The sequence below is a fragment of the Podarcis raffonei genome, chromosome 14 (assembly GCF_027172205.1).
Source record: "Podarcis raffonei isolate rPodRaf1 chromosome 14, rPodRaf1.pri, whole genome shotgun sequence".
NCBI lineage: Eukaryota > Metazoa > Chordata > Lepidosauria > Squamata > Lacertidae > Podarcis > Podarcis raffonei.
The window spans coordinates 14,412,696-14,426,158 of NC_070615.1; the positions used below are offsets into that span (position 1 = coordinate 14,412,696).

General features: G+C 44.7%; 1 protein-coding gene across 3 annotated transcripts in view; it reads left to right on the plus strand.

Annotated features, from left to right (window-relative positions):
* The first annotated feature begins 1,184 nt into the window (after nt 1–1,184).
* SPPL2A (signal peptide peptidase like 2A) overlaps nt 1,185–13,463 on the plus strand; it is a 37,244-nt gene continuing 24,965 nt past the window's right edge. Inside the window, exons 1-6 of one of the 3 annotated variants that reach the window (XR_008327527.1) lie at nt 1,185–1,792; nt 6,861–6,980; nt 7,544–7,726; nt 8,630–8,713; nt 11,323–11,456; nt 13,059–13,207. Coding sequence is in view for 2 of the 3 variants with exons in the window: in XM_053365122.1 (XP_053221097.1) it covers nt 1,739–1,792; nt 6,861–6,980; nt 7,544–7,726; nt 8,630–8,713; nt 11,323–11,456; nt 13,059–13,207 (724 nt within the window). In the remaining variant the exon portion in view is untranslated. The remainder of the gene's footprint in view (nt 1,793–6,860; nt 6,981–7,543; nt 7,727–8,629; nt 8,714–11,322; nt 11,457–13,058; nt 13,208–13,463) is intronic. The other 2 variants (XM_053365122.1, XM_053365125.1) reach the window with 2 other exon arrangements.

A 13,463-nucleotide genomic window follows, 5' to 3' on the forward strand; every position in this document is an offset into this window, starting at 1 on the left:
AATCGCAATCCGCACGTGCGCAGACGTGGGTTGCGAACGCTGCGGGTTGCGAACGTGCATCCCGCACGGATCATGTTTGCAACACGAGCGTCCACTGTATACTAAAACATTTTTGAAAATTCATTTTTGTTTTAAATGTTAAGGCTGCCTCAGAATGAACATGGTGTTCCATAAACATTACTGTAGATATATCCATGATTATTACTACAGGTAAAGGTAAAAAGTAAAGGACCCCTGGACGGTTAAGTCCAGTCAAAGGCGATTATGGGGTTGCGGCGCTCATCTCGCTTTCAGGCCAAGGGAGCTGGCGCTTGTCCACAGACAGCGGTTCAAATCCCCGTGACAGAGTGAGTCCCCGTTGCTCTGTCCCAGCTCCTGCCAATCTAGCAGTTTGAAAGCATGCCAGTGCAAGTAGATAAATAGGTACCGCTGTGGTGGGAAGGTAAACGGCGTTTCCGTGCGCTCTGGCTTCTGTCACTGTGTCCCGTTGCACCAGAAGCAGTTGGCATTCTGGCCACATGACCTGGAAAGCTGTCTGTGGACAAACACCGGCTCCCTCGGCCTGAAAGCGGAGATGAGCGCCACAACCCCATAGTCACCTTTGACTGGACTTAACCGTCCAGGGGTCCTTTAGCGTTACACCCAGAATCACCTACACAAACATGGGAAATCATAACATTTCTTCTCCTTCCTGTCTCTAAACTCATGCTTGGAGCAATGATTTCAAATGTGACATTTGACTGTGTAACCTGAGTACCATATAAATCCACTGGATATTAGTAGATTCCAGTAGGGCAGGACCACACCTAGGGCAAATGACAGGCAACCTGGAATGTCACATGCATCCAAAAAGGGCAACATTGAGCGCATGATTACCAAATATTCTGAGTTTTACTAGCCTCAGCAGAACATGCATTCTTTCTGTCCAATATAAAGATTTGGCAGGGGGCGGGGAATGTTACACTATTAAAACAAAGACCAAAAGGCTTGTCCTTGGGCCTTCTGAATAATAATAAAAAAACTCTTAAAATTTTAAAAATCTTATGCCCCACTCATCCTCCCAAAAGGGAGCTCAGCTGGGCTTGCAACGTAAGAAAATACGGGGAGGTGGGGGAATAAAAAGAATTTCAAGTGTTTTTAAATGGTGAAATTGTTCTGGAGAGGTTTCATACACCTGGTGCCGCCTTGTCTCCTTTACAAAGCGAAAGGGAAGAGACACTTCGGTATTAGGCGTGTGTTGTTTTGGCTTTGGGGCAACTCTGAACAGGCGCAGGAACCCGGCGAGGAATTCTGAATATGCTCAGAGAACCGTCGGCCGCTCAAACTCGCCACATTTCCCTACCCGACAGCCGCCAAGCCCCGGGGCCTCAAAAATAAGCAGCCGTCTCTTTCCCCCCGCTGCCCAAAGGCCTCGAGGGCTTCCCGAGAGAGACCTTTGAGACATCTTGGGCTTCCCCTCAGGCGGGCCGCCTCTCGCCGCGGCGAAATCCCGCCCAGAAAAAGGCGACCCGTTTGGGACTCGCCGCTTCAAGACGGCCGGGCGAAACGAAAGGAGAAGCGGAGGAGGGCGGCCGGCCTCGCGGATACGACGAGAGAAACCGGGGCGTGATTTCGTGTGGGTCTGTTTGTGAGTTAAGAGTGAGAGAGGCGCGGAGGAGAAGGGCCGCAAGGTGCTGCGAGGGAAGAAGACCCGTTTCCAGACCCGGCGGCGGCGGCGGCGAGGAGTCGAGGAAGGAGGATGGGGGCCGCCCGGCTGCTCCGGGCCGCCCTTTGGGGCCTGCTCCTCCCGCTGGTAAGGGGTTTGCCTGGGCCCGGAAGCGGGCCTCCGAAGCACCGGGCGCCCGTCGTGCTACTCCGGCGTGCCCCGGGGTAGCGGTCGGGGCGGCTTCCTGAGGGAAACATGGGGAAGCTTCCCTAGCGAGGGGCGTTTCTGAGGCGCAAGGGGCTCGATCCCGTGTGTGTGTTTGTGATACCGGGTTCTTCTAAAATGCTTTGCCACGTAAACAGAATCACAGCCCGGGACTAACGAAACTATGGCTGTGGGTAGATCTGAGGGGTGGGAAGAAAAAAAGAAACCTCCATGGCTATTGGTAGGTCGGGGTGAGGAGCAAACCGGTACGGTGGCCATTGCCGGCGCTCCCAGCTTGCCTCCCTCCTCCAGGGGCACCGGGTTAGGAACTGAATGTGCAATTAGAATCAGTGGTTCCCAACCCTTTTATTTTTTTGGCCACCTCAGCACCTCTAAAATCCTGATAGCTCCCCCTCCCGTGACATATTATTCTTATTACTCAAAAAGCGAGCTCCTATTCGCGTGGAGGACGCCTAGAAGGCCATTCACTGTTAATAACTCATTCGTGAATTGCCCCCCCTTAAAAATCAAATTGCCCCCCTGTGGGGCGTGTGCCCCATGTTGGGAACCACGGAGATCTGATGGGAGATGGTGTGGATTTATTTGTTTTTTACCTGGCTGTTCCTATGAATTCACAAAATGCCTCCAGTTCTAGTAGGTAGGACTTGGTTATGTCAATCAAAGATTCCAGGAGGTAATGATGGGTCTCTGTGTAGACGTTTGCTGTAGGTGTGTACAGTCATACCTCGGGTTACAGATACTTTGGGTTGTGCGTTTTTGGGTTGCGCACCGCACCGAACCTGAAAGTACTGGAACAGGTTACTTCCGGGTTTTGTGCTCGTGCATGCGCAGAAGCACTAAGTTGCACTTTGCGCATGTGCAGAAGCGCCAAATTGCAACCTGCACGTGTGCATACGTGATGCTGCTGGTTGCGAATACTGCGGGTTGCGAACATGCCTCCCGCACGGATCACATTCGCAACCCAAGTGTCCACTGTATATGTGTGTGTATGTACACACACCCTGGCATGATCTCATTCAGCGGCTGTCAGGATAACCGCAAGTCCAGGATGCAGGTCAAGTTTTATCCTTGCCCCCCCCCATTTTGTGAGGGAAAGTCAAAGGGTGCAATTCACACTATTAGGTTTGGGAGCTAAACTTGCTCCCTGCCTTTGGTAACTGCAGGCATTGAGAATTATGCCTGAGACTTTATCTGCATCACCCCAACCGAGGTTGTGCTATTAATGTGATGCAATGGCTCTTAGATTTTTACCAGGCCTAGATTTGTATTTGCAATCACTAATGCGGTTTTAAATAAATGCTTTATTTATTTGTTAGTTAGTTAGATTTCTGCAGCACCCTTCAACTGAGGACCGCACTGTGGTTTACAGTGTAAAAACACAAAAACACATAAGGTAATAACAATAACACCACACACACTTTAAGATTGTTTACTTAGCCAAAGACCTGGGGAAGAAGAATGTATTCACCTGGCATCTAAAGATACGTAATGAAGGTGTCAGGCAAGCCTCCCTGGGGAGAGCATTCTACAAGTGAGGAGCCAACGCAGAAAAGACCTGTTCTCATGTTGCCACCAGCCGGACTTCTTGTGCAGCACACGAAGAAGAACCTCAGTTGATGATTTGTAGGGTCCAGGTTGGTTCATATGGGGAGAAGTGGTCCTTGATGTATTGTGTCCTGAGTCATTTAAGGCTTTCTAGGTCAAAAGTAGCACTTTGATTTGGGCCCAGAAATTGGAAGCCAGTACAGTTGGGCCAGGATTGGTGTTTTATGCTCAAACTATTTTGTCCCGGAGAGCAACCTGGCCACTGAAGTTTCAGAACCATCTTCAGAGGCAGCCCCACATATAACAAGTTACAGAAATCTAACCAAGACATTACTAGAGTATAGACGACAGAGGTTAGGTTATCCCTCTCCGGATAGTGCAGCTTGGGCTACCAGCCAAAGCTGATGGAAGGCACTCCATGCCACCGAGGTCACCTGATCCTCAAGGGATCCTGAAATAACCCCAAGCTATGGATTTGCTCCTGCAGAGGGAGTGCAAACCAATCAAGAGCAGGCCACATCCCATTCACATGGTCTAGAGCAGTGTTTCCCAACATTGGGCCTTGAGCTGTTTTTGGACTACAACTCCCATCATCCCTAGCTAGCAAGACCAGTGGTCAGGGATGATGGGAACTGTAGTCTGAAAACAGCTGGAGACCCAAGGTTGGGAAACACTGGTCTAGAGAACCCCCTACTAACAGTGCCTCTGTCTTATCTGGATTGAGCTTCAGTTTGTTGGCTCTCATCCAGTCCAGGCAAGAAAACGGTCCAGCACATCCCATGCTACACCTACAGATGTAAAAGAGAAGTAAAACATCAGGAAGAGCCTTATGTTAGTAAGAGCTGTTTGACAGTGGAACAGCCTTCCATGAGAGGTGGTGGATTCTCCTTCCTTGGAGGTTTTTGAGAAGAGGTTGGATGGCCATCTGTCATGTATGTTCTAGTTGAGATTCCTGCATTGCAGATGGGTTGGACTAGATTAGCCTTGGGGTCTCTTCAAACTCTACAGTTCTAAGATTCCTTTATTCTAAGTAGCGCTGTGTCTCATCAGCATACTGCTGACAATGCACTCCAAAACTCAGATGATTCTGCTCACTGCTGAATTGCTCATTGAAAAACAGATATTGTGGGTATGAAGCTTTAACAACTCAGATTTTGAGTATGGTATAATAGTTAAAGGAGGCATGCTGGAACCAGCATAGTATAATGGTTTGAGAGCTGGACTAGGAATGTTGAGACTATCTCTTAGCCTAGCCTACTTCCCAGGTTGTCCTGAGGATGAAAGCAAGATGAGCACCACAACCCCATAGTCGCCTTTGACTGGACTTAACCGTCCAGGGGTCCTTTACCTTTTTACTAGTGGTCTGGCTATATAAGGAAGGTTCCTCTATTCCTGTGTTGTGTCTAAACAACTGAGCCTTTGGGGCTTGCCGATCAGAAGGTTGGCGGTTCGAATCCCTGCAACGCAGTGAATTCCCGTTGCTCGGTCCCTGCTCCTGCCAACCTAGCAGTTCGAAAGCACGTCAAAGTGCAAGTAGATAAATAGGTACCGCTCCGACAGGAAGGTAAATGGCGTTTCTGTGCACTTCTCTGCTTCGCCAGAAGCGGCTTAGTCATGCTGGCCACATGACCCGGAAGCTGTACGCCGGCTCCCTCGGCCAATAAAGCTTTTGCGGGGGGGGGGGGAGGAAAGAATTCCTATGCTCCACAAATAACTCAGGGATGCATTTTAAATAAAAGGGCATATTCTACTCATGTAAAAACACACTGATTCCCGGACCGTCTGTGGGCCGGATTTAGAAGGCGATTGGGCCAGATCTGGCCCCCGTCCTTAGTTTGCCTACTCATGACTAATACTGTTGATACTGTTTTCATTTCATCTCTTGTGCAAGCTGTGTTTGGCCTATAAAATCCTTGCTTCTTAAACAAGGATATGTTCAAGTTCCGTGCACCTTTGCACAAGCCTGGAAGCTGCAGTTGACCATAGTTTCCTGTTATGTTTGGACCAGGAAACTATGGTTAATGGCTTCTAAACAAGCCAGGATTTCAAAGCATGGTTTAAAGTTATCTTTGTTTGGAAGCCCTTAACAGTAGTTCCTGGTTTACACATAATGGGAAGCTCTGGTTATCCTTGTCTTGCTGGTTGGTTTCCCATCTCGCACCAAGGCAGGAGCATTGGTGCTTAATAATCCAGGATTTTATGCTCCCAACAAGGAACTACTGCAATGTCCTACTGTATGTTGGGCTGCCTTTGAAAATAGTTCAGAAACTGCAGCTGGTGTAGAAACAGTTCAGAAATTGCAGCTGGCCAGTTGTTGACTCGGGCAGGTCAATCTGAACATGTAACACTGATTCTGGAACAAATGCGCTGGGCTACCAGTGCTCAATTCAGAGTACTGGATTTGACCTATACTCCAGTGCTTTCCCCAAGAAGACATGCCTGGCACCATCTTTTTCTATTTTAGGCACTAGGAAAGGACTTTTCTCTTTACCCAGGCTTTTGGCTATTAATTAGAATGGTGGGATGGGATCAGTAAGCCCTGATGTGTTTTATCTGTTTAATTGTGCTTTTTTATTTTCACTGGATGTTCTTAAATGGTTTTAATGTAAGTCACCTTGGGTCACTGTGAGAAAAACTACTAACAAATATAATAACTCAATGAAATTAACGTGTATCAGTTTATCAAGTATAGGGATTTGGATTGTTTCACCCTTTTATTCCTGTCTATATTTGTTCATGTAGAAAACTTTTAACCTGCCTTTCAATACACACACACACACACACACACACACACTACAGGGAACAACAATCAAATCAGTAAAATATCCATAATAAAATAAATAAAGAAGCATATACAGTGGTACCTTGGTTTAAGAACAGCTTAGTTTATGAACAACTTGGATTAAGAACACTGCAAACCCGGAAGTAGGTGTTTTGGTTTGTGAACTTTGCCTTGGAAGCAGAACATGTTCCGCTTCCTGTTGAGTGTGTTCCCTTTGTAAATTGAGTCCCCTGCTGCTATGGGAAAGCATGCCTTGGTTTAAGAATGCTTTGGTTTAAGAACGGACTTCCAGAACGGATTAAGTTGGGAAACCAAGGTACCACTGTATCAGTAAATATGTGTTAGGCTTATGCAAATTTCATAGTGCAAATTTCATAGTTTTTAATTTGTTGTAGCTCAAGCACATGCCAATGTTAGAGTACCTTTCCCTCATGTTCTTAACATATTAATCTTTCAGGGTTTTTTTTTGGGGGGGCGGAATCTGAGCTGTATGAAAATGCTCTGAAAGGCCCTGCTGTGTTCCTAGTATTGGGATCCTAGTATTATGCTTTCATAAAAAATGATTTGGCATTGCGTAATCTAAAACCCTTTCAAAATGATGCTAGTCAGCATTTTCATTCGTATTTTAAAGTGGTTAATGGAAAAAATCTTTTTCAATTATAGGTCAGCGCCGGTCAAGGAATCTTGCATGCAATTCAGATTGATAATCCTCTGTTAACAAAGGACTACTGCATATATTATAACTCTGAGTGGACCTCCCTGCCTAGTGCCTTAAATAACGTTGTAAGTAATTATACTCTTGTATTTCCTAAGAATCAAGTGACTTTTCCTTGGGAAAATATGTCACAATCATTCACATCCTAATGGCACAATCTTTCCATCTAGACTATGCCATGTATGGTGTGGGTGTGCCAGAAAAGGCCCTTGAAGTAAGGCTAGATCTATGTGTGCAACAAAATGTAGTGAGAATGAAGTGGTTTTGAGGTCTGAAAAAGTAGAATGGTTTCAGATAATAGTTGCAAATATTCCCCTGGTAAAAGAAACTTGCTGCAAACAGATGACTAGTCTGGATGCTGGACTAGAGTTCTGCTTTCAAGGAGTGTTAACGTAGAACACATAGAAACAGTATCCCATGCCAGCAGTCTGAGTGGTACAGTAAATACAATATTAAACTAAACCACTAAGGTGTCTGGAAGTACAGTTTCTTTGCTAATGACTTTTCAGCTTCATAGTGTCATGATCTTTATTCCATCTGTTTTCAGTAAATAATAAGACTGTTAGATTAACTGCTTCAGCTATATTACAGAATTCTCTTGCACTTCCAATCTTTTCCTTTTGCATCTTAGACATATACAAGACTGGAGATCTTGACCCCCAAATTGCTTTGCAGTCCCTCGGATGCCACTCATGAAACTGTCAAGGACAAAGCAATCGTTGTGTCGAGAGGAAACTGCACTTTTGTAGAAAAGGCAGAGATTGCTCAGAAACTTGGTGCTAAAATGCTGCTCATCGCCAGTGACACTGGCATAGTAAGTTCTAATAGACATGGCTGCTTTTGCATGAAAAATGTTTTGCTTAAATTGTGGTGGTTGTCTTTGTTGCATTACTGTGGATTTCATTAAGGTGGCGGTGTTTTTCCCCTTTTTGAATCCGAGATGGCCATCTGACGGTAATCTAGAACTTGCCCAATTTTATTTGGCTCCTGAAGGCCCTACCAAATCTTAATCTAGGGTTAGGATTGAAGGGGCAAGGCTTCGGTCAGTTGCAAAGCAGTTCTATATTTTGGTGGCCATCATCATAAATACCCTTTCCTTCTTGCTGATATTGATGGTGAGAACTGAAGAGGGGAAATATTATATGGGTGATGACGACAGATAAAAAGCTGGTATACAAAATGACACTCATAAAAAGCACTCCTGGGCACTGCCAGGCACTTGTGCCTCTCCAGACAGCAATGAGTCCAGGACTGACCCCAAGCTGCACACCTGATTTTTCAGGTGAGTGCCATCCTGGACTGGTTGCATACAGGGCCATAGCTAGGGGGTGGCGAGGTGGGCCCCCACCAGGGACACAGGTGATGGTAGGGCGCAAAATCGGCTTAAAAATATGTCCATAAATTTAGATATTGAATATTGCCTCATAAGAAATGGTTTTAAATAGAGAGTGAATTGAATGGGGTGGGGGGTGGGGTTGGAGGAGAGGCAGAAAGAAGAGCTAATTTGTTTGTGGCTAGGGGGTGCAGTCTGGACTGTTCTGCGAGGGGCGCAAGATCACCTAGCTACAGCTCTGGTTGCATACCATGATCCAGATCTGCCATATTAATCTGCAGTAATATGTAGTATGGGCCTAGGGGTAAGACAGAATGTTTTGATAGACTTTTAAGTAGAGATTCGTTCAGTAAAGCAGACGCATTATGAGTGTCCTTTTTCTAGGATACTCCTTATGGTAACAAGACTGCAAACATCACCATCCCAATTACACTTGTAAGCAATGAAGATATAATCAATTTGAAAGAGGTAAGTACTTTTCTGGATTGCTTCGGAAAATGGGAGTTGAAATGGGTTTGGAAATGAGAGATTTTGATTTCACTTCTGGGCCTGTTTCTTCCCTCTTCTCCCCTCTTTCAGTACTTGGTCAGGTGAAATCCAATCAGATAAATACACTTTTTGCAGCATCTCGTTGTATCTCCTTTGCTCTTTTTTCACTTTCTGATTACTAGGATGGACATTTCATAGATACTTTGAAGTCTCTGAAAATACTTTGCTATGTTGTCTTGACTTCAGTAACTTGTTTTTTTATCTGCTCTGATATGTTCCTAAAAAGGAAGAGAGATGGTGGATGAAACATCTTTTCCCAAAAACAAAGCACCTTAATCAAGGGCTGTATTCAACTCATTCCTACGCAGAGTTGAAATAAGAGGTCATGACTCACTCATTTCTTTCAATGAGTCTAGGATTTAGTTGGATACAATGACAATATTTGTGCATTATTTTCTTCTCTGACAGTTACTTGACCAATTTCCTCTTTTTTGTTTGTCTTTGTCAGCATTAATTTTTACCACTGTGTGTTCATTTTTCATTAGAACACTTGCAATCAGAATGAAGGAGCATGATGTACTTGGTTTATTAAATGGCCATGGTAGATTATGCTTGCAGCTAAAATCCTCTTTTTTGCATCTTATTTTTTTCATTTTGTGTGCTGCTTTTCATAGAATGGTGATAAAGGTGGGAGGCAGTTTCTTAGAAGAATACAGTGGCCTGGTTTGCACATTGCACTAAGTGACACATGGCTTAGCACAGAGCCCTGGAAAGGAGATTGTGGCTACTCCTCCCCAGTCATTTTACTGTTGTGCTGCACTGAGCTACGTTTATGCTAAACTAAGCCACGCTAAACTAAGCATGGCTTAGTTTTTCATACAATAATGATAAAGCATGGTAAGCCATGTTTAGCACGTTGTCCGAACCCTGGTTCATCAGTTAGTTCTCTTCACACTAACCACAAACTGCAACCAAGCTTTCTGCTATGATTTATGTCTCATGATTTTGTCGTCTGTGTGTGAAGGAAAAAACTTAAACACGTTGCAGAGTTCCCAAAAAATAGACCAGAGGCAATTTCATCCAGCAGAGCTTTACTGCTACTGAAGGCAAATGAGCGTAATGGTCACAAATCCAATACATTCAGGATTGGCACAGTCCATAAGAAATCCAGTTGCAACAGACTTATCTTAAACTTAACAACAACTTATAAGACTAAACCTTAACACTATGGCATACAGAACAGAACACCACATCAGAACAAAGACATAGAAAAAGAAAGTGAGTTCAGGCTCCTTCTGGCCTTACCATTATAGTCAGCATAACCTTGACAGAAAGTATAACAGAACCAGTTTAAACCAACTGTACTCAGCTTCCCAGAAGGAATAACCCAAACGTCAGAAACCTCCTGCTTTCACATAGACAAGCTTCAAGAACCCTCTTGAATTAAGCAGAACAGGAAAGATCTCTACACATCAGATCAATACTTTCTGTACTAAGAAATGCAAACTGACAGATTTGTCCAGGAGAGCTGAATCATGAACCTGGGTTCAGACGACACACTAAACCAAAGCGTGGCTTAGCTCAATGCAGCACAGCAGCAAAATGATTGGGGATGAGTGCTAGGCATGCCCTCCGAAAGGTCTGGTGGGGCCTGCTGAGGCTGTGGCAGACTCCATTGGGCCCTCCTGCTGCTATGATGGGGAGGGCCCAATGGAGCCCACCTAGCTGCGGAATATTGAGGGGGGCCGGCCCTCACATTAAAATTTTTGTGGGTGCCCACGGCCACCCAGAGATGGTGCTGTTGCTGCTGCATGCTTGCATGCCAGTGTTAAGCCATGGTTTGGCTTAACCTGACATGCAAACCAGGCCAATGGGTGAAGATTGAGCTGTGAATAGTTTTGTTGCTGCAGTCTTCTACATTCACATCATGAATGAGAATTGCTTCTTGGTGGCCAGTATTTTTGTACATTGGAGAAGAGTTTATTCTCTTTCCTGAATTTTTTCCCATGTTCTTCGTGCTTCTCCGCTATGTCCTTTCTACAAACTTGTGAGATAGGTTAGGCTAGCAGGGCTCAAAGTCATCCAGTGATCTTCATGGGGTTTTGAACCTGCATCTCCTCATTCAAAACTAGAACCACCCTAGCTCTTTTCTTGTTTTGGCCGTTTGATGTGCTACAAATGACTAAAATATGCATGTGTAAGCAAGTGGTTTGGTAAAGGAAAGTGGACTTCCTTGCAAGGGAGAGTCAGTGTGGTATAGTGGTTAAGAGCGGTAGACTCGTAATCTGGTGAACCAGGTTCGATTCCCCGCTCCTCCACATGCAGCTGCTGGGTGACCTTGGGCCAGTCATACTTCTCTGAAGTCTCTCAGCCCCACTCACCTCACAGAGTGTTTGTTGTGGGGGAGGAAGGGAAAGGAGAATGTTAGCCGCTTTGAGACTCCTTAAAGGGAGTGAAAGGCGGGATATCAAGTCCAAACTCTTCTTCTTCTTCTTCTTCAGAATATCCCAGAATTGTGGTCAGATATTGAAATGTAAAGCGTCTCCTTTCAACAGACATCTCTAATCCGATGCTTTTATAATTTCCAGGATCTTGGAAAGAACGTGAACGTGACATTATATTCACCACCTCCCCCAAAATTTGACTTCAGCATGGTGGCTATCTTTCTAATTGCTGTGGTCTCTGTAGCATTGGGAGGCTACTGGAGTGGAATGGCAGAACTGTAAGTTTCCTTGGTTTAACCTTCATATATGAAAAGTTCCTGTCGTGGGACAACACATTTGCTGCTACGGGAACAATTTTGCATTGTGTGTTCGTTCTCTCTTTCTCTCAAACGATAAATATGTGGGGATCAAGGTCCTGGTCATTAAGTTGTATGGGAAGAGCAAAAGATGGTGAAATCCATAAATTTGCAACTGGGCAACAGACAATAGTTAGAGTGTCTGCTTGCAGGTAGAGCTCAGGGAGACCTCCGTCTGAAACCCTGGAGAGCTGCTGCCATCCAATGATCAAGATGGACCACACAGATTTCCCAATAAATCCAGTATCCTGTTCATGGATAATTCCATCTGAGCAGGACAACCAGCTGGATACAACCCGGTGGAGTACAGAATCAGGTTTAAGGTGCTGGTTTTAACCTTGAAAGCCCTATACGGCCTAGGACCCTCTTACCTACGGGACTGCCTCTCCTGGTATGTCCCACAGAGGAACTTACGATCTTCAGACAAAAACATCTTGGAGGCCCCAGGCCACAGAGAGGTTAGGCTAGCCTCAACCAGAGCCAGGGCTTTTTCGGCTGTGGCTCCAATCTGGTGGAACGCTCTGCCACAAGAGACCAGGGCCCTGTGGGACTTGACATCTTTCCGCAGGGCCTGCAAGACAGAGCTGTTCCACCAGGCCTTTGGCCAGGGCACAGCCTGACTCCCTCCTTTGGCAGTCTTCACAGAACTCTAGCCCAATGGTTGCCATAAATTTGATTTGAATTAATTTTATAATGAAATGATTTTAGAATATTGTATTATTTTATTGTTGTTAGCCGCCCTGAGCCCGGCTTTGGCTGGGGAGGGTGGGATGTAAATAAAAATTTATTATTATTATTATTATTATTATTATTATTATTATTATGCCAGAAGCATTCCCATGGAGAAGGCCCAGTTTGATGGTAGACTTGTGTGGCTTTGTTAAGCGTCTCCAAAAAGCATTATGGTCCACAATGTCTGATTGGACCAAATTAGTAACCCTGCCAAGTGCACTGCTTAGAGATGAGCTGAATACAGAAAGGAATCTCAGTATCTCACTAAAGGTGATGTTTATTCAATATAAATATCAAATCTATAACTGATAATTACTTGATTTTTAATTTTGTAGTGTTTTCTCCATGGGGACACTTTTTGGCACGATGCCTGCAAAATACTGTTGGCATTGAAAAGCCATTGAAAAGCCACATGGACTGTTAAGGAATAGGTTTCCTGGAAAACCTGTGCAGAATTTCAAGTCTGATGCTTCTTATGGGCATTTCTCCACCGGAACAACTAGAAAAAGCATTCCTATAGGGAAGTCCTAAGAGCAGATGTCTTTTGTGACTGAAACGTATTACGTTCATATTAATACTAATGAATGGACTAATAAATATTAAGTTCCGCATATGCCATAAGATAAATATATATTTATTCTATGAACCATGATGTAATCTTGCTGAATGTTGCTTAGCTGAGAAAAGCCAATCCATGACTAAAGCAGAAAGAAACACCCACATATTGACCTATGTTGAAAATGGTAACAAGATGCAGTGAGAGCCTATAACTGCTTCTGCTTACCCTCACAGTGAGAGTCTGAAGCGGTCTTCAAATGATGGAAACAGCGACTCGTCAGAAAGTGAAGAAAACGTGGTTTTAACTCCCATGACTGCTGTTTTCTTTGTTGCCATCTGTTGTATTATGCTAGTCTTGATGTACTACTTCTACAAATATCTAGGTAAGGAGACATTTGGATTTGTTCTGGTTTGACTTTCTGAACTTGCCATGCCTTCTTAAGACTGCTTCCTGCTGAGGTCGTACGCTTTGGTCCGGGTTGCTAGTGGGGTCTCGATGATTGAATGCCCCATAAAAAAAGAAAGAAAACATTCTAGCAAGACTTTTTCCTGATACGCTTTGTTTCTTATAGGGAGTGGTCCAGCCCCAATTTCAAGCTTACAGACTTAGTGAAAACTGGGGCCCTGCCTGAATTCAAC